The sequence below is a fragment of the Drosophila subpulchrella genome, chromosome X (assembly GCF_014743375.2).
Source record: "Drosophila subpulchrella strain 33 F10 #4 breed RU33 chromosome X, RU_Dsub_v1.1 Primary Assembly, whole genome shotgun sequence".
Taxonomy (NCBI): Eukaryota; Metazoa; Arthropoda; class Insecta; order Diptera; family Drosophilidae; genus Drosophila; species Drosophila subpulchrella.
This window is the reverse complement of record NC_050613.1, coordinates 27,340,097-27,364,228: the sequence shown is the minus strand read 5'-3', so window position 1 is coordinate 27,364,228 and position 24,132 is coordinate 27,340,097. Positions and strand designations below refer to the sequence as shown.

At 39.1% G+C, this 24,132-nt stretch overlaps 3 protein-coding genes across 8 annotated transcripts in view; 1 reads left to right on the top strand and 2 right to left on the bottom strand.

Moving 5' to 3' along the window:
• Positions 1–11,586, bottom strand: LOC119556580. The gene is made up of 8 exons (XM_037868879.1): positions 10,751–11,586; positions 6,512–6,687; positions 5,319–5,417; positions 4,023–4,163; positions 3,749–3,966; positions 2,676–3,028; positions 1,554–2,236; positions 1–1,004 (listed from the first exon to the last, which is right to left on the bottom strand). The coding sequence occupies exons 1-8, from the start codon at positions 11,455–11,457 to the stop codon at positions 295–297; spliced, it is 3,087 nt and encodes a 1,028-aa protein (XP_037724807.1). The 5' UTR covers positions 11,458–11,586; the 3' UTR covers positions 1–294.
• Positions 8,168–9,680, top strand: LOC119556581. The gene is made up of 3 exons (XM_037868880.1): positions 8,168–8,295; positions 8,355–9,186; positions 9,418–9,680. Exons 1-3 carry the CDS (start codon positions 8,232–8,234, stop codon positions 9,614–9,616), a joined length of 1,095 nt encoding a protein of 364 aa, XP_037724808.1. The 5' UTR covers positions 8,168–8,231; the 3' UTR covers positions 9,617–9,680.
• Positions 11,587–18,693: 7,107 nt separating the features above from the next.
• LOC119558001 (blood vessel epicardial substance) overlaps positions 18,694–24,132 on the bottom strand; it is a 29,051-nt gene continuing 23,612 nt past the window's right edge. For 4 of the 6 annotated variants that reach the window (XM_037871106.1, XM_037871104.1, XM_037871105.1 and 1 more), the window contains one exon: positions 21,940–23,875. In XM_037871106.1, coding sequence (XP_037727034.1) covers positions 23,733–23,875 — 143 coding nt within the window. In that variant the 3' untranslated portion in view covers positions 21,940–23,732. Of the gene's footprint in view, positions 20,208–20,895; positions 20,929–21,939; positions 23,876–24,132 lie in introns of those variants that run through there. The other 2 variants (XM_037871107.1, XM_037871108.1) reach the window with 2 other exon arrangements.

Sequence of the window (24,132 nt, the reverse complement as noted above, 5' to 3'; positions counted from 1 at the left end):
ACGCCTAACACTTGTGTATATTTTTGATAAATTTTAAGTGGCCAAAAATGTGCGCTTACATCTTCCAATTTTTTTTAGACCTGTTGAGACCAACTATTTTTTTTTTTGTTGTTGTATATATTTTTTAAATAGTATTCTTTTACTTTTGCAATAGACATATATTTTTTTTTGTCACCTTACTTCCGAAAAAAAAATTTCAGCTTTTGGTTTCTGTATGGCTTACATCCGAAAAAAAATTCTAGCTCTTTGGTTTCTCTTTGGCTGATTGATAGTTACTATTATGTTGTGGGTAGATTAGACGGCGGTGCCGTTGATGACATCGTAGGGATCCCTGTTCTGGCCGATGCCAAAGAGACTGGCATGGGAACGCCGACGCTCCCGCTCGATCTCATCGAGATCGAAGGCATCGCTCACATAGCTGGACCGCCGCTGCTGATCGTCGAATGCGTAGCCGCGCTGGAATTTCGGCGGTCCAGAAACGGGGTTGGATCCCGATCCTCCAGGTCCACCAGTTGCAGCCGCCGGAGTTGGATAAATCGGCTGCGGATTCTGCTGATAGCCAACATTCGAGTAGTTCGACGGAGAGGATGGTATCGCCGTGGGCCACTGCACCTGACCCTTTGGTGGAGCCACCTGGGGCAGGGTCAAAGTGGAGGACACGAAGAGATTCTGGCGCTGCAGCTGATGAAGTGGATACTGCTGATACTGCTGCTGCTGATTGAGCATCAGCTGGGAGAACCTCTGTTGACTGGCGCCCAGGGGAAAGCCCTGCGAGGCCAGCGAATCGGACGACTGCCGCAGGAAGCAGCGCGGCAGGGTGCGACTCTGGCCAAGATCGGCCGGCGGGGGCAGGGGCATGCGCATCCCCATCCCCGGATAGCCACCCACCAACGGGTAGCTGGGGTCCGTGTGCAGGGACAGGTTGGAGTTGAGCCTGCGCAGCGGCTGGCCCAAGGAGTCCACGCACATGGACGTGCGACGCGGCACCACCAACTGGGCATGATCTGCATGAAACCATACAAAATATAGTTGATCATGTCTAATTTAATTCCGGTTATGATAAAGACAAACCTATCAAAAAACGGCATGCCTAAAAATTACAGGATTTACTTAATATTCACAAGTGCACACAGAGAAATATCAAAGAACATTGTTCTTGAATTGAGAACATTCGTTCTTAAAAACCGTGTAAGTACATTTTGGTATCAATGTTCTCAATATTATAACGAAATGGTGAGAACATAAAGGTTAAATTGAGTTTACTTAACAACTTTTAACCACAAATTAAACTTGATTCGAGCAAAACAAAAACATTTTTAACTTAAAAATGTTATATTTTTAAGAACATTTTCAACTCATATTGAGTGTAGCATTGCAAAATGTTAAATAGATAATGAAAATTGCAACGGAGTTTCGCCAATGTATTTATCATAAAATATTGAAGTTCTAAAACTAATTCTAATGAATGATTGAAAATTATAGTAAGTAACTCTTTTTAGTAAAGACTCGTAGAAAAAGCGAAATAAATTCTAGATATTAGAATAGTCCCTCACCTCCCACCACATAGAGATGGTCCTCCTCGATGCGGTTGAACTGCTTGAAACCGTGATCATCCCCGTCGGCATCGTCGTCGTCATCGAGATTGGAGACCTTCATGGCCTCCTCCCGCTTGGCTGCTCCCTGCTCCTCCGGCAGCTCCTCCTCCTCCTCCGCCTCCTCACCGCCGCTGATGTAGTATATGTTCTTCGGCTTGCTGCGCATCCCGGCCCGTCGGCAGAACTCCTGGAAGAGCTCGTCCTTGGTCTTCCGCAATCCTCGCTTCAGGCCGCACAGCCGCGACTGATCCTCCAACTGGGTCTGCGAGGATGTGGGCTTGCTGGAGGACGAGACGGAGATCTTCGTGTTCGTATTGGTGGCCATGTTGCGCTGCTGCTTGCGCTTCATTTGGGCGGGGTTCGGTTCCGGAGCCGGGTATATATCCGTGGCGGTGGACACGGATCGGGTTAGGGGAAACTCCTGGGGCAGGTCGGCGAAGAGGGGGGGAGCGGGCAGGGGATCGGGGTCGTGGTCGGGCAGGGGAGGGGGCAGGGGAGCGGGAAGGGGAAGGGGCAGGGGGAGGGGAACGGGGACATGGGTGGAGGACACCGGCGCCTCCGTGCAGAGCTCGTTCAGAGATTTGGCAAAACTGCGCGAGTGCAGATTGCACTTGGACACCGCCGGCTTTTCAAAGTAGAAGCTAAGCAATATACATATTTGTTTTATCAAGAAATAACTATATTTTCTTTCTAAAAATTAGAGTGTATACTCAAAAAATATTTGTCCTGATTTTTAGATTTTTTTAAATTTCAGAAAAATGTACCTTAATCGAAAACATTTTTTAAGAGTGAGTAATTTTTTTAATTTACAGAAAACATCGTTATAAGTTCCCAATTTCTAAAATTCGGGGCAAATATTTTTTTTGGTGTACGTATTTGGCTAGTTTTAATAAAAATAAAATATAATCTTGGGTAACTGGTTCTTCATACTATAATACTTTTTTGTTATTCATATGACTTTAGATTCATTTTATTTTAGGCAAGATTTGACTTTTGATTTTAATAATGGCATTTAAAAATTATAATTTTAGTTCATATCCAAACTTTGCTATATGCCTTAAAAACTCCTTTATTTCTTACCGCCTCTCAAAGTCGTTGTGTAGATAGAGATTTAAATTCGATCCAGCGTTGGGATGTTTGCGACATGCTGCCGGAAGGGTTTGGGTCTGTCCAAGGTGAGCCATCTGGATACCGCGGCCCGCGTCGTGGACCTGGTGGAGGCGGGCATTGGCGCCGCTCCTCAGGATTCCGTGTAGTGGCTGTTGACCCTGACCCTGTGCCTGGTGACCCTGCTGACCCGCTCCGCTGATTGCCTCCTCGCTGGAGGTGTTGTTGCCGCCGGGCTGCTTGTAACGCTTGTAGGAATCGCTCAAGGGATGCTGGCCCTCCTTGAACTTGGCATGGATATTTGCCACACTAAAACAGGGCAGCCGCTAAAGAGAAATGCGTATATTATATATATATATATGACGAAGCAATTGAAGTTTTAAAAGAGCGCAGGCTAAGTTGCAGCCAATCCCGAAGGACTTATCCGGCGACGCTTGCAAGTTTGCTGAAAGGTTTCTGCAGTCAAGCGGGAGAATTACGAATCAAGAGGTTGCCAATGCGCCCGGGGATTTAGGAATGCACTTACACAAAGATTGGTAATCCCCAATCATTAAGAACAAACAATATTTATACAGAAAAAGCAAACACCATTATCAAGATATTTCAGTTAATCATTGAAACAATGTACTTTCCCATAAAATTCCAAATTATTAAACAACAAAACTAATTATACAAAAAATCCACACAACACTTTATAAATATTTTCTTTAACAAAATAATTATAAAATGGAAATCACTACTCCCCATAATAGGTATAATACGTTACAGAACTTGTATTCTACCTATAAATATTATTTTTAATTTTCTTAAATTGTGGAATAGTTTGTGAATAGTTTAAATAATAATAATATGACTGCCCAATTTGGTAGCAAATCATTGAAGCAGAAAAATATATATACCTATGGTATGTGTACAAAAAAAACCTAAGAATATTTTTTAGATATTTTCGAAAATCAATATGGTACGGCTCTATGTATCTACCCAACACAAGGTATCTTATTATAAATATAATTACTGATTGGCTTAAGATTAGTAAAATTACTCACACTATAGTAGCTGACCTCCTGCAAATTGATGAATAGGAAAATGTTGAGGACACCAACGAACTCCGTGATGATAAACCCGAAGACAAAGAGGAAGAAGCTCTGGCCATAGGAGACCTTGATGAGGGCGGGCTGGAGGGTGGAGCGCGGTCTTAGTTTCGAACCGATTTCCGCCTTCAGTATGGATATATAGGCAATCAGGCCGATCAGCATGACGAGACCTGAATCGAAGCATAATTAAGGGATTATAGCCCCTTGGACTTAACACGCCACCTACCGCTAACAATAAAGAGAATTCCGGCGCTAAAATAATATAGATTGTTTTGATGCGAGCATGTGGGTATTAGGAAGATTATAAAGCTGATAACCAAAAATACACCGGCAGCCAGGAAAATTGGGCAGGACTTGGTGACGGTATCTGTAAAAAAAAAAAAAGATGGTTAATTTGTAATGAAACTGGCTTTTCACAGGCCAAGAACTATGCTTTTCATCGGCGTTTGTTCACTATAATAAAATATTGCCCCGCTGTTTTCCATTCTTTTGCGTGGGCTTTTAATAAAGGTACCACTTTTTTAGCCTAGCCTAGTATTTTTTGACTTTTCAGCTTTGTTTTCCTCAATCTAGGCCCTTTTTGGGTTGTCAGCAGGTGACAAAATATCCTGCGGCTAAGCAAAAACACGTCGAAATAAAGAAAGGACCTGTGCAATAAAAAATCCCACTCAAAGCAACTCGCTTTTGGCCGACTTTTTAATAGTTTTATTTTCGGAATTGTCACCCGCGGCCAGTTTAAAATTAGTTTTTGAGCGCCAGAACAAAACAAAATTAATGGCAATATTTCATATCGTTGGTCAATTGTGTGAAAATTAATGAAATTCCGGCAGTGGCACTGGATATTGGTACTTTCTGTCGGACAGCGGGAAAGTTGATTTGGATTTGGCCAGAGCTATGAAATGTGGGCGAGAGTCTTATAATAGATATTGAAAATGTTCGCCTATTGTCATTTACCGCCCCATCCCCCTGGCAGGACCACAAATCATAGGGACCAAACTTTGCCGACGAAGGCCAAAGGCCTTTAATTAAAATTCATCCAACTAAAGTTGTATTATGTGCAAGTGCGTTTGTGGGCCAACAAACAACAATAAATCAATTTCAATTTGGCCCAGTCATCTGAGGGCACCAGATGAAAGGGGGGAAACGGGGCGAGGGGAAAGGCATTCACCTGTTTAAATGCCAAATGCCAGTTAAGCCCATTAAGGCTTAGTTGAATCTTAAAACGCGGCAGCCAAGATTAATTCATCAAGCCAGAAGTCCATCAATTGCAATTGCACACGAAGAAAAAAATTGATTTTAGGGATGTAGCTACTGTGGGTCGTTTGATTCTTTGATCATTAAAATACCATCAGCATATTATTTTCCATAGAGCATATTCTCTTATTAACAAATTATTATTTATATTAGGCCAAAATACGAATGAGCAAGAGAGGCAAATATATTTTACACCATCTTAAAACAAACAAAAATGTGTAAGCATAAGAAGTATATTAAAAATTTATAATAAGAGATGTGTACTTACAGGGTATTGCTGCCGTTGAGTCGTGTGGATCCGGCTGATAGCCTTCGTTGGAAAAGTAGTCTATCTTAACGCAGTTGTACGAGGAGTCAATATCTTGGCCTATAAATAAACAAAAGCTGATTACTTTACAATTAAATGCATTGTTGATATTCCCACAATAACACAAAAGCACTGCCGCTTTAATGGAAAAAGAAAATATTTATGTATGTAATATTATTTTATCAGTGCTGCCTGATTTGGCGTGTGAATTGGCTGAAGGAAGTTAAGTGATTATATTTCATGGATTATTCTATTAGGTTACATTAGGGGATTTAGCAACAAACTCATTAAGGTACCCCACGTTTAAATTGGTATCAAATAACTTAAGTTATCGGATTGTAGATATGGAGTTTTGGGTTACCGTTCCGAAATTCAATCACAAATTCATTGAGGTATCCCACTTGAAAATAGGTTTCATGTAACTCAAGTTATGGATTGTAGAAGTGCAGTTTTGGCTTCCCCTTCTGAAAGCCATTGTAAATACGGAAAAATCTTACATGAAAATGGGTTAAAGTTTCGAGCCTCGTTAAAAAGTAAGATTTTAGTGTAGATTATTAGAGAATTCAGTCACTAATTCATATCCAATAACTAATCAGAATCCAATAACTCATTATATAAGTGCATTTTTAGCTTTAACGGCTTAGCCTGTGCACTGATACCATTAATATTTCCTGATTTACTTTATATATCTTGAGATATTGTCAAATGCCCATGTATGTAATGGGTTCGAAACAACCCAAAATTGGAGCTCCAAGTAGTCTTGACTTATCAGAAAAATAAAATTAAAGGGACAACCGTCAGTGTGGGCCCATAATTGAGTGACTGACTGACTGACTGATTGATTGATTGACTAGCCGACGGACTGCAGTTTAATTTGGCCAAATATAGAACAGAACCCTCGGGCTGACGTCGCCGTAGTTATTAAAACCGCAAAAATCCAGGCGATGCGCAAGCGTCATTGTTCCTCATTCGGTCAGAAAAGGGGCCAGGACGCCACAGGACACCGCAGGACACCAACTCAAAAAAAAAAAAAAAAGAAAATATGAAACCACGAACCCAAACCGAAAAGTCCAACCACTTCAGGACACATCCGTCTTCTTTGTCGACGCTGGCAGAGCTGCAAAGGAAACGGAATGCGGTTGTGCAACACCCACCTGGCAGACTGGCGCACAATATCCAGAGACTGGACTTGGTGTACTTGGTGATGTAGGCGCCATCGTCCATGGCTTTGAAGTTGGCCGTCCCATTGTAGTTGGCATTGGGCAGCTTCTCCTCCGTGAAGAGCCACTGGGGTCCGGCCAGGGCGGCGATGACAATGGCCACCGATATGCTGCAGGAAACGAGCGGAGGTAAAATCAGACACTTGCCGAAATTTTAGATATTTTTCAAATATGGGAACCACTTATTATTACACATAATTACTCCATTTCTTGAAAAATCAAGGAATATACCTGCGCAATTATTTAACATTTTAAAATCATAAATGAATAGGTGGGTATTTTTTCAAAACTAATTTAAGGTTATCTGAAAAACAAAATGGTACTTTTTATCTTTGCCTGTAATTGATGTTCTAATTATTTAATTGTTACATATATATTTATATTTTATATTATATTATATATTATATTTTATATTATATATATTTATATTTCCTATCATAACATTTTTTTTTAATTATTAACTGTATTTGATAAGGGAAACTGAATAAAGTTTCCTGAAGTTAATGCTGCCATTATTTCAATGGAAAATTAGTATTACTTTAATACTTCTTATTATAAATTTTTATCTATACTTACAAATTTTCTTAAAACCTTAAAGAGAATAAGGAAATTTGAAAAGTTATAATCGCTCAGTAAGGTAAACTACCATTTTGGCTGACCTAAAGCCTAGTTTTTCAACGATGTTTTTTTTTTCTAGCGCTGTGGGAGAGTAGAGAAAGTTGCATTCTCTAAATCAAAATCGATGTGGGTGGTGAGTGGGGGGGGGGGGGGAGTTTGGGTTTGGAGTGTAATCAAGGGAAATGCCTATCCCAGGTTCTCCGGGCTTTCCAAAAATTGTGTTGAGGCTGCTGATTAAAAAATACTTCAACCTGTTTTGTGGTTCGGGTAGGGGGAGGGGTGGATTGCCAAAAACGAGGCCAAAAATCCACAAAAACAAAAAAAGTTAATGTGCACGAGGCCTCCCAACCACCCACTCACACACACACACACACACACACACACACACACACGCAGTGATATGCAAATAAATGTCGCCACCCAAAAAAGAGGGGCGCACAAATAAAATTGTTGGCGCTGAAAAATGTGCGAAAAAGAAGAATTGGATATGCGAATAAAAAAGGTCAAAGGGTGGCGGGTATTTTTTATTTTAGAGGGATCGTCACCTCGTCGCCCAGGTATTCGTGAATACATTCATGAGTGCACTCGAACGCCAATATTTGCCCAATTCGGCAACGAGTGTACTCACAAGTGCAGAGATGGATTTTATGTGTTGTTATAGTACTCAATGTTGTTTTTAAAAATTGCCAATTGATTTATGGATCTTCAGCACAAGCGGACACACAATTATTTAAACGAATAAAAGACATATTAATTATGCGCTCTCAATAAAGCAGCTATAAAGAGTTAATTCGGCAAACATATGGACTTTATTAAAAGTCATTTTTCAACCAGCTTTCTTGGTTATGTTCTTCTTTTTTGGTATTATTTAGGAACACTTAAAATAAAATAAGTAGGACCCTTTTTGATCGCAGATGGCTTTGACAGTTCATTGACATTTGATAGTTCACTAGTTTCTCACTTTAGTTCCGTATTTGTTTTTGTTTGCATGTGGTGACTTAAGTGTTTAGAAATATATCTTAAAATAGTTCGTATAATGCGCAGCTTGTTATCGAATCGCTACAACAATAAACGCCGCGACTTTTACGAACGTTACGAAGGTGAGTCTTCCGGTTAGGTATGACCATACTCATTATAGACAGTTTTCCTGCATTTTTAGCGGCTAGAGAACTCCATCCCAGTTTGCCGCCCTACGAGCGTCCGGCGGAACCAGCCGAGCTGCAGGTCTTTAACCCCAACACCACCCAACGACGTCATCTGTCCTACCGCCAGTTGGCCAAGTTGACGCAGGAGCAACTGGACAACGACACCTGGCTGTCCAGCAGCCAACTGTCCATTGCGGTGCGCCGCGGAATCGAGGGAAGAAACCACAAGGTCCTGATGCCCCGCTACAATCCGGAAAAGGCCACCCATGAGTTTAGCCACAATGGCAGGGCACGACGTGGTCGTCCTCCAACGGCAGCCACAGTAGCCAAATTCGCATCAGATTTTGCTGTACAAGTCGGTGGAATTCGCCCTCCTGCACCCGCTGACGATGACAGTTCGTCGTCGTCGTCGTCGGAGGAGGACTTCGAGGTGGTAGAGTCCCCCAAGGAATCGGAAGACACGGATAGTGAGGGGCCTGAATCGAAGGCAGCGGTGACCAGAAAAAGATCGAAAAAGAATTCCAAGAATTCGAATAGTAACGCCAGCCAAAACGTTACCCAGAACATTAACCAGAACGTTAACCAGAACATAGGCCAGTTCATTAGCCAGTACAACAGCCAGATCGCTAGCCATAACGTTAGCTTTAACCAGACTTTTAACCAGAACTTTAGCCAAAATTGGAACACAAATTCGTTTCACATCCAACATTCCAGCCAATCGCAGGTCTTTTATCGCTATTCCGACGATGACGAGGACTACAACCCATTCGGGGGGGCGCCCCATCAACCATCTTTTCGCTCTTTTATTTGCCCGATAGAAAGCTGCAAGCAAAACTTTGAACTACGGTGAGTTTTTTAATTAAATAATGAGGCCTGCCAGAACTGCAAGAAAATTGTCTTGCTTTAGATTAAGATCAAATTATTTAGGAGAATTTTTAAAAAGGTAAATTTGTTACCAGCCAGTTTATCACTTGTTTTTACCATTTTTAATTTATAGTAACAGTATAGGAGATTATTTTTTTTCAGGGTCACAAATAAGTAATCCGACTGATATATATTTTGTATATCCCCTTTTAGCCGCACTTTGTACAAGCATCAGCGCGAGGCCGGGCACCACAACTGGTCACACAAGTGCGCAAAGTGTGGCCAGGTCTTCCGCACAGCGGGCTTCAAACGCATGCACTCCCCCAGAGCCTGCGAGCGCAATCTGCTGAAGTTCAGAATCTCGAAACCGAATGAAGTTAAGCAACTTGGGCAAAGAACAATGCCAGAATAAATCTGTCCTACCTCTCTCTCTCACTTTTACTGCCATCCTGTTACACGGTGAAAAAGTATTATGATAGAACATTTAAGTATATTGCCTGTAAATATAGTACTTATTGTTGAAAGATGTTCTGCTGTTCTTCTGTGAAAAAATCTTAGCCTTAAAACTATAAAGATAAATAAACAAAAACATACAATTAATTGGTTCTATTTTGGTTTTTTCTAAGGATTCAAAGAAAGTGTAGTTAGTTGAGTAGGTTTCACGTACGTTATTTTCCCCGTGCACTTTCGTGCGAAATAGTTTGCGAACAAATTAAGCCCACTTTGCAGTGATTTGTGTCGCTAACACAATTATTTGTCAAGCAACAAGGATGAAGGAGGCGCCTGGATGTCTGGATGTCCCTACGTCCCGGTTGCTCCTGTGACAAGGACGAGCTGCCATTTCCCAGTTGCGGAGCACGTGAAACCTGTTTCCTCAGTTTCTTTAAAAATAAATGGAACGGGCGGAAATTGTGTGTGCGTCTTGTGCAGGAATTCAAGCTGCTGGCACTCAGGCTGTTTCGCCATCGGTTTAAAGGATTCGACTATTTAGTTCTTTCCCTGCAGGAATTTCGAGCATTTGCCTTTGCTAAAAATCTGTGACACTGGACCCTTTGGCTCTCCTGCGAAAAGTCACCCACAAAGGGCGCCAAAGCCTTGCTGCATAAACAAACACTCGAAACTTTGCTACAAAAATAAAATGCAATAACTGGGGTAAACAATATGTTGTAAATATATAAATATTGAAACATTCAATACGCTAACTCGATTTTTCTGGGAACCAACATGCATATCTGTTCAAATTAGTGAATATATTGAGGATATCAGCATGATAAAAATTTTATATTTATAATTTCTCCCATAATTATGGTCACATGACACTCACTTAACTTTTCTCTGACCTAAAGCATATCGGTTAACATTTATTTTTTGAGTTCTTACTTTTTCGGTTTGTTGAAATTTGAGCAAAACATTTTTCCTAAAATTTCAAACACTATAACACAGCTTAGAGTGTTAAACAAAATATAGCAAATATTTAATGGAACTTTTATTTTTAAAAATGTTTTTGAGTATATCACCATATATTGTATTATGATCCCATACTAACCTGGCTGCAACAGGTGTGAGGAGCCACAGGTAACTTCCGTGGATGCTGGTTATGTTGCTAGCGTCACTTTGAGGATCGGTGGCACCAGCAACTCCACTGGCCAGGCCATGTTGCTGCTGTTGCTGCACATGTTGCTGTTGCTCCTGCTGTAGCTGTTGCTGCTGCACCTCCTTGGCTGCCTGATGGCGACTCAAGGAGGCCACCTGTCGCTGTTGCTGATGCTGTTGCTGCTGCTGTTGCTGCTGCTGCTGCTGTCGTTGGTTGCTGTTGTTGCTCCAGTTGGGATTGCCCATGCTGCTGATGTTGTTCAATTGCAGATCACTGATGCTGCCTGCCAGAGAACTGAAACCTGTGGCTGGTATACTGCCGGAGATGGTGTTGATCAGGCCAGTTGGCTGATATTGCTGCGGTAAAAATCGCTGGCCCCGCGGCAATGTTGCATAGGGTGAGTGGGGCAGGTGTGGCTGCTGCTGCTGCTGTTGGTGCTGCAGCAACAGTTGCTGCTGCTGTTGCTGCTGCTGCTGCTGCGATGGATGACTGTGCTCGATGGACGCACTGGTGGTCAACTGGTGGATGCCCAGCGGCTGCCTTTCGATCGTGTTGCAGTTGGCATTCGCTGGCCGTACGTTGTTGTAGGGATTCTCGCTGTTGATGCTGTGCGTGGAGGCCACGCGAAACACATTGGGCACCGAAGGATAGTCCCTCATTTTTGTTTCAATTTTTTTTTTTTAGCTAACTTCACCAAACTTAAACCAAAAGGCAACACAAAAAAAATAAGAAAAAAACTAACGAATCTAAACTCAATTCAACACTTTGAAAGCGCGCCAAAAAAGGGGATTTGATCTAATTCCTGGCTGGCACGTCCGCTGCGCTGAAGAACTTTCACTCGACTAAGGGAAACGTTGGTCCTGGCCAAAGGACCCAGCTCGGCCATGTAAAACGAACCGACAACCGACAACCGAATCGAGTGAGTTCGGCTGCTCCGGATGATGATGTTGCTGCCGTGCTGATGATGTTGCTGCTGTTGCTGTTGCTGCTGCTGCTGCTGCTCACTTGCGATTATAAAACACAGCAGCCATATTTTATCTCCGCTTTTGATGGTCTCCATTCCACGCCTGATGGCCATCGCCAATCCTTGATTCGCTGCTTTCTTTGGCAGACCTAAATATAGCGGCTATGACCAATGGAAAATTAACTTTTACATTTGCACAGCCAGAAAAACACAGGCATCTCGAATTTCAGGCTGCGATTGGGCAGTCCCTATCAATTATTCGGAATATGAAAATTACAAACAGCATATGGCCAAAATAAATGCACTGAAAGTGGACTAAATTGGGAATGAATGTGTAAACTAATGTTGTAAATGATTGTTTCTAGTTTAAATTAAATTATATGCCTTTTCTGTATAAATAGAATGATTTAAATAATACTTTAACACCTAAGAGTAACTTTAAAAGTAAAAAAAAAATAGTTTTTGTTAATTGAAAATTATTTATATTCTCTCGCTGTGTAGCCCAATGGCCACCAGGAGTAGCAATAACAACAACAAGCAGACGTTTGCAACTTCCGTTGTTAGCTAAAAGTGACTTCCGGTCGCTTGGGGATCCCCACTGTCTGTCTGTCTGTGTGCGTGCTAGAGTATGTGGCTATATCCTTTATACATCTGTGTGCAGATGCAGACATGGGATATGGGATATGGGATATGGGATATGGCCATACCCGCTGTTGTTGTTGCACTTGCCTGCAAATCTAAGCATTTATTGCAGCCCCAGCTCGTTTCGCTGCAGCTCTCGTTTATTTAATTGAATTCCCACATGTGATTGAGGTAAGTTCGTGCCATGATTGTGCCACATTAAAAGGGTATGGCCAACAATGCCCCGGCCCCGGCCCCGCCCACCAGTCACGCCCACCGCCCAACCGAAAATACTCAGCCCACTTCTACTTACACTCCGTTTTTGCCTTAGAGCACCTTGTTAAGTGCACCTTGTGAAAGTGTGGAATTGCTGAGTGCAGGCACAAGAGCAGTTTGGAACAAAAGCTGAAGATTAAGCGGCAAATCCACACTGAAAGAAAAAAGAAGCGGTTTTTTTGATAGCTTAGAAAGACCAAAAGTATTTATTGCATACTTTTAGACACCTTTTTAAAAACCTAAGTGATTTTAAACACAATTTATGGATGATTTTCAAAATCACTTATATGTCGAAGTGCCCAAAAGTATGCAACAATATGTTTTGAATCTAAAACTTAGTTTCAAAAGGAAGTCGTAATTTTGTACTGCCTACTTGTAAACACCTTTTTTAAGAGTTTTCAAAAGACTAGACTAGACTATAAGGCACATTTTTATATTTTTTATCAAAGGTTTCTAAAAGTTTGCCAAACTTTCGATTCAAATGGATATTCCTGTTTTTGCACTGCATACTTTTAGACACCTTTTCATACCATTTTTATATTAAATCTTAGAAGATCATACCCATGTTTTCCTGTGCACACTTTTTGTGGCTGCTTCCAGCTGTCGACGGAGTATTATCAAATATAGAGACATACCGAGAAAGAGTATTTCATCAGAATTGGATTGGATATTGGTGAAAAGTATGCATATGGAAGGCACATGTAATCTAGTAAATGGAAAACAAAAGCTGCCGATTATTGCTGGCAGAAGACGTGCTATTTTTGGCCATAAGCCGAAAAGCCAAGGACAAAGGCAATTAAGCCACCTGCCAGGAACTCAAAAACCGTATGATATAGATTTGATTGGCAGAAGATCGAGAAATTTCACTGGTAATCAGGCAGAAAGGAATTTTCATTTTCGGCAAGGCACAAAAGTTGATTTCATTGGCTTCAAATGGGAACTGTTCATTTTCATTTAATAAAACCAAATTCCAGTGAAAAGTATGCTATAACCTTTTTTTTTTTAGCAAAGTGAAGTGAAAGAGTGAAAAGCAAGTTGGTTCGTAAGCCCCTTTTAAAGTTATATAGGGTTTTGTGTTGCATGACTTTAAAAGGGGCTTACAAACTTACCTCTTGCATTTTTTAATACTTTTCCTACTGATTAGGGTAATTCGTTTAGTTGGTAAGCTCATCAAATAATGCTAAAAAAAACTACGCTAAAACAAAGTTTGAACGCGAACCTTTAATTAAATAACATACTATTTGGCTTACGCAAACAGCCTGCAGTTTGCTCACCATTTTGTTTTCACAGGCAAACAAATTAATTAAAATCTTAATTAAATCTCGTTCTGGCAGCAAACAAAGATGTGCTAATTTAATGCCAACAAGTTGTTGGACGCGCCTTTAATTTGCCATAGAATTAAGCCCCCTTTGCCTCCCTGGCCACCCCGTTTCAGCATTTAAATACATAGAGAGCAGAGTTTACAACTTTCGCAAAAGTTTTCATCTAAATGCGCTGCAAATGTTGGCAACACTTTTCCCGTTTTCTTTTATTTTACCCTATTTTTTTTTTAGAGCACAAGAGGACTAACAAAATGTTCGTTGTTTTTTGTTTGTTTTCTGCCTTTTGGCAGTTTACTTTGGCCTTTTTTTTACCAGTTTATTTTATTATTTTTTTTATTAATTTTTTTTGTTGTTCTGTGAGTAGCATTTTGTTGCTGTTGCAACTGTCAAATGTTTGCCAATGCACACAGACACGGACACAGACGCGGCCGTGTTGTTAGTGTTGCTGGCGATATGTAAATGCCCCAGTGCGTGTGTGTGTGTGTGGACTTTAAGGACGACCATCGCATGTGTGTGTTGCTAATTTTATTCAGTTGTATGCGTATATATCGCTGTTGTCTTCCTTAATTTTTGCCAGGATTTTTCCACATTTTTTTACTTGCAAAAAAATTCAAAAGAAATTATAAGCTATATTTTGCAGCGCACAGAAAAATATATTCAACTTAATTTTAATTAATTATTACATTAACTAAATCAGGTTGATTAAACCGTTAATTATTTAATTAGCCTTAAGCTACTAGTATCTATTTTGTGGTCGATTTAAAAATAATAAACGCATTAATAATTTATTTTTAAGACTTTTTGGTGTTTCTAAGCTACTTATGTGCATTTGTTTATTATTAAACAAGCACACATAATTCAGAAAATGTCAAGTAAATCGTAAATTATTAAATAGGAAAAAACCAATGGTGTTGTAAGCTACGTAAAAGGCTGCCAAATGCTGCATTTGCAATGGAAATAATTGCTGCTGCTGCAATTCTGTTAATTTGATACAGTTGTGGGAATTCAATTGGATTGAATTCGTATCCAAAATCATTCAATGTTTTCAAAATGCAATGTGTTCCGTGTTGCATTTGTGACCTATGCGTTCTGACCTATTGTTGTTGGTGTTGCTGTTGCAAGGGCCTCGTGTTGCTAGTTGCTAGTTGCAAGTTCGTGGGCCCAGCTTCTTGCCACCCTTTGCTGCGGTGGCCCTTTTTTCGTGCGACCAAAAAGACATTGTTTGCGAAAGTAGACCTCCAAATCCATTTTGGCCAACATCAACAGCCGACAAGGCCAAGGCGAAACTTTGTGCACTCCAGTAGTATTTACTTTCGCAACAAGACGGGTTTTTTATTCGGTCCGTGTGGCATAAGATTCATATTGCTGCTTTAAAACTGTCCGCTTTTCAGGACTTCCCGGATTTTTCCCCGACACTTTGGCAGCTTCGATTTGTTGGCCGTTGCCATTGGCATTTCGGAAATATTGATTAAATGCACCAAAGACCCAAAGATATCTAGCATAGTGACACACATATACCGCAGGGAGGGATTTGTTGCTGTTGTGCTGACTGATTAGCGCCTCTGCGATGTTGCTGTTGTCGCTGGTGTTGCTGCTGTCGCTACTGCTGTTGCTACTGTTGCCGCTGCTGCTGTTGCTCTGGAAATTGATGAGCAATTAAGGTTATTGACCAACCGCTTGGCGAAGGGTTGCTGCCTTCCAGGGGTCGGGGCGCAACGCTTCGCTGCCTTCCCGACTGACCCAATCACATATATACGAGTACATATAGTGTGTGGCTCAGCACAGCGAATAATATTTTCTAGTTCACAGAAAACCATATTTAAAATGTTTAGAAACAGAGGATTATGTTCCTGTTCTAAGCAGAATTATTGCACCGAGAACTAAAATTTCCAAATCTGTTGAAATTTATAAAAAATTGCAATTCAAAAATAATATTCATATTTAAAAGGTTTAATTTTGGAAGAACCTGTATTTATTTTTATCTGTTAGTATATTTGATAAGATAATTTAAAATTTTCTTTAAAAAGCAATACACATCATAACATCACAACAATTAAAATATTAGGAAATCTAACAACTGTTTAAGGAAAAGTAAAATATTGAGTAATTGAGAACTCTGCTTTATCAGTATTTTTAGGTATTTGTACAGGACTTTATTTAAAGTGAAAATTGAAAGCACTAATTAAGTATCAGAAAAATATACTTTTGATATTATATGATAATATTAGGCCATTTAGCAAATTCTTGTTTTTCAAATGTTAAGTAAATATAAATTGCTGAGTTGTTTTCAATTATTTTTCTCCATTTTTGTTTAAAAATTTTCTTAGCAAACAACACAAAGGTCACAAATCAAATACTTTCAAATCCCCAAGAAGCTGCCATTATTTTGCTCAGTGCAAACATAGTCGCAGATCCATCGAAGCGACAACAATGCCGACAGCCAGCCGAGGAGCAGCCATAACCAGACCACTTGCTCATCCTGCGCCGGATGGGAAGCGTCAAACGGAAACGGAAGCAATTGACTGAGTGACAGGTCCTCCGCCCACACCGCCCACTCCGCCCCCCCTCCACCGAAAAACCCACCGCCCCTGAAATCACCACCGACACCCTGATTAACATTAACTGATTTAAGGTGAACGACTAACCTAAATCCGCAGCAACTCAACTCCGGTGGCAACAGAGCCGCAACTTCAGGCGCAAGTGGAGCGGAAGGAGAATGTGGCCAACAAACGAAATGAGCAAAGGACCTGCAATTAATTTTGCACATGCACTTGCCACGCCCACTTTCATCGCATCCCAGCCACCCCCCCCCCCCTCCCCCCCGTTCCCGGGACTGCTCCCATAAATTAAGTCAACAAAATTGAGCATTTAATTGTCGATGCACAATCCAATAAAAAGGTACCTGCGGTCGTCAAAAGGGAAGCGATTTATTTGATTTGCCCTTCGTTAAAAATATGGAAAAATCCAATTCCATGGCAAATAATACGAGGTGATACAAAAAATGAGTCAATATTGGCCCGACTTCAGGACTCAATCATTCTACCGTATTTTCCATTAAATAAGACCGCAACACATGCTGGTGTACAGTGCAACTTGTCGGTGGACGAAAGCTCTTTTAAGATATAATATAATTTATTAATATATATATTATAATATAGTATAGTCTTTTAAATATAAAACAATAAATAATTCCTCAAGAAAACCTTAATTTCATTGAAAAAGAAAATGTAATTCCTCTTCCAGAGGTCGCACTGTAGTATTTACACACCCCAGGACACGTGACCAGGCTCTGAGTTAAAAATAAAGCATGGACCTGTTAATCTGGGATTAAGTCCACCTGTTTGTGGTCCAAATATACACTCACGCACCCAGGACTTCGCTTTGAAGTCCCGCTTAGTTAATTAACCCACGGCCCCCTAAATATGCAACAGTTTTCCACGCAGCCTGCAATTGACGACTTCTTGTCTGAGTGATACACGTAATTAAACTTCGCAGCGAAAATTCCATGGAACAGGAACTTCTCCACCCACACAAGTCGCCTTCAGAAGGTGGAAATCTGAGCAAAGCTAGGAAGGGTCGAAAGGTTGTGGTTCACAATCTGAATACATGCATAAATACCGTGAAGAGCTCTAAATGGCACTGAGAAAAATGTTACGAACAATAAAAGCAATGAATATAATAAAACCATTAAGATTTGGATGATATCCAAATATACATAATATAAATAGTATGCATTTTAAAAAATATATAACATATATATACATCATTCCATTTTTATTAAAAAAATATATATTATTTAAAAACTTTAAGGACTAAAAATATTAAAATAAAAAGCAAATAAATATTGTATTTTTTTTTATTTCTACTCAGAAACATATATTGTTTAAAAACTTTAAAAATTAAAAAAGGTAAAAGTATTTAAGATCTGGTTAGTATATAATTACTAGTGATTTTACTAGTTTTACAACACTGAAAAAGGTTTTTGAAAGATGTTTTAAATATCCCACTCAAAACGATATATTTGATTCATATATTTCCTTAGTGAGATTGTAATAGAACCCCTTGGCATCGCAGACAGTAGAAAAAACCGCATCAAATATTAAAAATGTCGTTTGGCCAACTTTGCGAGAGTTTTGGCCTGGCCCGCGGCTGGCGAACTGGAAAACTGGCAAACTGGCGAGCTGGCCAACTGGACATTGTCCTTGCTGTTGGCCAAAAGTTGGGTCCGGATCTGCGGCCACTTGCATGCATTAATTGCAGTCCCTCCTCCAACTGGTATGCACCCAAGGCTGAAACTTAATATTCCAAATGCTCAGACCAGCACTGTCTATTTTCGGCCCGGCGAAACCTTGGTGGTCTTGATGGTCGGCAATCCCTACAACAGAGCGCTTAATTAACTCAATTTGTGCCCCATCGCTTCTTACGATACCCGTATGTGGAGTACTCTATGAAAAACAGATAGATTACGTTTTGTTTCAGTTTTTCTTTAAGGGATTAAAAAGATGGAACGCCATAGTCGCCAAAAATATTATCTACAAAAATATGAAAATTAAAAAAATGAGATAATATAAATATTATAATATAAAATATAAAATATAAAGAAATAATATATCCAAAATACAATAATTTTATATTCAGCATCTCAGACTCATTTTTAAATGATCTCATATCATATCCCCTGTTTATTATTCCTTAGTAATACCATTTTAATGTTAAATCATGTCCATTTTACTTTATTTTTAATTATGCTCAAAGGTACGATATACATTGAACTATTTGTTTTGGTTTGGTTTAGTTCGGTTTGGTTGGTATGCAGTTTTGTGTATGCTCTATGTGGATTTCGGGATCTGTTATTTTCTAACCTTTAACTTACATGAGACAAACGTTGGGATCGATACAATACAATGCGTTGCAATTTAAGGGTAGTTCTGTGGGCGTGAAACCAAATTCCTGCACTACGCATAATGGCAATGGTTCAAATGAGTGGGTCGGGAATATCAGAATATCAGCTTGAAACCTCCATGGGCGGGGGCTGAGGGGGGTTGTTAGCTGGTAGTGTCGAATATTTTGCATTTAATTAGAACTTTTTTGCCTGCTCTCATTTATATGTATTCTTCTTGTTTGTTGGTTGTGTTATTTTATACCTAACTAATGTTCATGGTTCAACAAAATTAATTTTTCGGGCTTTCGTATTATTCAACATGTGATTGATATACTTGCATAAATTCAGGCAAATGAATACAACTGAACTCTGAATTTGACCAATTTTTTGGCTTAAAATCATTTGACAGAAAGTGGTTAATAATTGAGGTGTCTATTTAGGCGGGAACTGTATGTTAAAATTGTGATGATTGCTATTGGGTTTTAAGGGCTCAATCAACGATGGAATATGGAATGTTTTCTTGCTTTGCATCTAGCGGGGAGTAGCCACAAACATATTTTTCCGTTAACTACTCATATATATTCATGTACATATCGTGTTTTTATATCTGTATATTGCACACTCAACGATTTGGTTTTTCATATTTCTTTTAGTTTATAATCTCTTAACTTTAGGGTAATAAAAAAATACATTTTTCTCCATTTAATTAATAAACATTTCATTTCAGTTGTTCTCCTTCTAATTCTCGATTGTGTTTGTCATTCGTCTAATCCGTAGTTATAGCGTAATACAATTTGCAACTAGACTAGTTTTAATTAATATATAATTTGTGTATACATATATATTTTCATTCTCTTTTTTAATGGGGTATTCTTCTCGTAGTGGCTTCAAAAAATATTTAATACCTTTAGGATTTAATCGTTTTGGCTAATTGTTAAAAAAAATTACTATTCAAATTTGTGTAAGCCGAATGAAACACCTAACAACAATTTTGGCTATATAAATGACTCTATAATTGTTTTCATTTAAGGTACAAATAAAATTTCCGTACAGGATAACCTTAAGTAATTTTTACGACTACAAGAGAAGAATACCCATAATCGAATTGTTACCTTCTCCATATAGTATATATAAATAATTCTGTATAACGACTCATGGTATTTGGGTTCCTTAGATCCTCTCTGTTGGATTTCCGCAACTTCCGTTCCTCAGTATTGCCTAAAATATACATCTAATAATACTCAAAAACACAAGTCTAAACATTTCGTATCGATCGCTCTCAAACGGCCGTTTCATGGTCCGTCTCATCGATTCTTCCAAGGCGCCAAGAGTTAGGATCCCCAGCTGAAAGATACAGATAGAGATAAGGGAAGAAAAAGAAAAGAAAACATTTATAGGTACTTCATACAAAGAACCCAGAAGGTAGAATAGTGAAGAGGCGAAGGCTAAAATTCCCAAATTTACCAAACACTTTATAAATACATTTTGCTCATTAAATTTGACTTAATCCAAAACAATTACATTTAAAACGTTTTGCATGCACAAATCTAAAAGCAGGCACACGAACGGTCACACTACAGAAATTTGAACACCGACTGAGAGAGAGAGATAGCTGTTTAAACACAGAAAGAGACGGGAACACACACAGGCTAGCATACATACGCGGTGGACTGCAGTTGTTGTTTCTAGACCCTTGCAGAGGGAATGGGGAAATTTTGGACGGTATTACTTGAGGGAATCGGACTTATCTCTCAGTTAAAAAAAATGTTCCATTAAGATGGGGTTTGTATCTTCAAAATTCTAAAAGAGGGCATCTCAAAAATTTCTAAGAAATGTTCAAAAATAAAGAATTCTTTGATCGTATGATTTTTTCACAATGCATATTTTACTGCATGCCTTTCCCCGAAAATATAACATCTTAATCGGACCATTAGTCTCAAATAATTTATGTTTAGCAATCGGTCTGCAAGGGCATTTGAGGTTTCGGTTCCCGAAACTTAAGATCCATTTCCTTATAGCACTTTAAACTTACCGCAATCATAATACTTCGATATCCTGGGCAGGGCTGTTTTCGTGGTGGTAGTTGTTGTTGGTTTTGATTGATGGTGTTGTTGTTGTAGTTTTGTTGTTGATTAACGTTTGTGATGGAGTTTTGGTTTGGAACGTTTACGTTAGACATACAACAAAATTATAGTCACCGAAAAAATAGAAAATCAAATACATAAATTTCATCACAAATCAAACATACATAGATATAAACTGGTTGTTGTTGATAGTGAAAAATCAGTAGAAGAACGTGGTTAGCATAAAAGGGGGGCGGGTGAGAAATCAGGCACATATATTTATATGAAACAGGGTGTGTGAAACAGGGGTACTATCAAATCGATTTGCTGATAACTCTATCACGTGATTAAATATTATACTATACTATACTTCCAAAAATAGAACCAGGTAACGCTTGACATCTAATTGGAATTGAGCGCTATTTCCAGAACCTCTAATCAAATAGCAAGTATTTTTAGGTTCCAAGTTTACTTTCGCGTGTGATAATAAAATGAAGTGATATGCCCACAATAAAATGTGAAATTATTTGAATAAATAAATTGAAAATAAAACTTAGGTCTTTGAATTAAAAGGTTCTACTACGTCTTTAATGCAATTCGATTCACTTTTCCATACAACACCATTAAATAGGCACTGTAAGTGGGCGGAAATGATGGGGCAGGTGGGCGTGGCATAGGCGTACTGTTGTCGGCTGCTCTTTGTGTGTAAGCTTATGGGCATGCTGCTATTTTGTTTTCCATTTTTCATGATTGTTTGCCAAGCCGACTGATGGATGCATGCCCTCCCTGCACAAAACTTCACCCTATTCAGACGACAGACGATCGCAGTCAACACGCGGCGATCGCGACAACAACCAAATTGTTTAATTAAATAGCAAATATTGTTGGCGAATTAGAATAAAAAACAAATCGATGCCATTAATGATGTCAAACGGCAGAGCGCGTGCCTGTGCCAACGACGCGCTTGGAAACAAAACTCGCCTGCGGATCGATTAGTGGATCAATACTGCATCTTGATATTATAATGTTTTTTTATTAGCTTTCGTTTTTGGCTTGTTTACATTCACATTGATTCCTTTTCGTTTATTACACTTTCTTGGGGGAGTCTTGGATTACGGGGGTTCTCGGATTTACGGGCAATTCGGGGTTATGTACAGCAAATATATATATTTTGTAGCGTATGTACAACAACTTAGACTATGTATTGCTTAACATTATCAAATATTATTCGGTATTAATTCTAATTAGTTTTCACGCTTTCTTCAAGCTCAATTTGTATGCAAATCAATCAACCAAAAAAAATAACGTATGCATATAGGAGTACAAAAAAATAATAATGTGTTAATGGAACATATAGAGACTTGATGGATGTGCCAGCACAGTACATTTCCATTAAATGCCAAGCGGTATCAAATCAATTTAATCAAATAATGCGATGTAAACTCTTGGGCCAGCGGAAAAGTTCATTTATCACCTGTCGCTAGACCGATCGATCTTGAGATCTTGAATCGGTAATTGAAACTGAAGTACTGTTGATCGAACCAGTTTGCATGTTATTCATTACGATCGCAATCGTGTCAAAGAACTAGTAAATTTGAAGTTTTTTTCTATTACAAACTTGTGATTAAATAATAATAGTTAGTAACAATAAATGACAGTATTGCAGATTTTTTATGATCAATAGATCCCTAAATTGTCCTTTTATAATATAACCAAACCTATTCCAGTTCAACTTTAATCATTTTTATAAAAATAATTTGTATGATATACCATATAATACTATTGCCAATTCCAAATCAAAACCACAATCAAATAATTTAAGGTCTAAGCCTTGGTTGGCTGTCTGATCGTGTTCAATTCAAAAGCCCACTCAAAATGAAACTAATTTATGAGCAATCAAGTGTCTTGTCTGACTACAACTCAACATCCAACCATGATCAGTCAAAATAAATTACAATTTTTACAACTGGTTTGACTACAGCTAACGATAGTTTTTGCTAAGGATAATGCATATTTTTCAACAGTGTTGCCATGATTTCTACTATTTTTTTCGCTTGTATATTTTTTTTGTGGGACACAAACTATTTTTAATTAGCAGAAAAATATGGGTTTATAAAGTTGATTAGGGTTGCCAGGTAGAATTACAAAGCGAATAGAAATTTTTTGGTTATTACAATGTTACCAGGTTACTAGGGTTCTCCTTCAATATTTTGTTTTGTTATAAAATATTTTTAGTAGCTCAAGATTAGTTGATATAAGGGACTTTAAATTAGGTTTTTTCTGGGTGGTCAACATTCCTTGACCTGCCAACACTGATTTTCAGAACATTTCCGCTGGGTTGCAAAGTTTATGTTGCCCCAGACGATAGGTTTACACAAAAACTCAAGAGTCTGACTGTTTGCTGGGCTTCGTGGGGTGATACAAAGTTGTCTATTAGAACGATTAGATGCGTTAGATGTTTGTTTAGCTAGTGCTTGTTGCTATGCTAGGTATGAGATGATTATATATGTATGATTGGATTCAAGATGCGGATTTAGATGGATAGATTCCAGATTTCTTCGGCATATCTTTTCTGATGATCGCGATGCTGATGTTGATGTTGATGTTGCTGTTGTGGTTGTCGTAGCTGCTGCATGTGATTGATGGCTGACTGATGACTGATGATTGTTTGCTTGTGTGGGTGGTGGTGGTGGTGTTGTTGTTGTTCATATTGTTGTGCAGGTCAAAGGTGGAGGGGCGGAGGAGTGCTCTGATTTCTGTTCGTGGCAAGTTGGACAGCAGCAGCAGCGGGGGCGATTGCATAATTTCAGATTGCACTTTGCACGATGTTGTTGGCGCTTGTTGTTGCTTCTTGTACGGGTTGTTGTTGTTGTTGTAGTTGTTCTAGTTGTTGCAGTAGTTGTTGTTGTTGTTGTTTGTACGTGCGACCAAGTAAAGGAACATGCTCTTCTAAAATTAGAGTTTTGGCGTAGAAAAAGTAAAAAAGAAAACAAAACCAAAAATCAAAAATGCACAGAAAATACACAAAAGAAATATCAACAAAACAGAAATAATCACAAATTAAACTATATTACGGGTTTAATTCAAGTGAGGTTAGGTTTTTAGGCCATGCAGAAAGCGTGCAAACAGAGATAGATACAGAGAGACACGGGGGAGAGAGACACACAAAGGTCGAAGGTGAAGAAATCAAGAACCCCAAACACCAA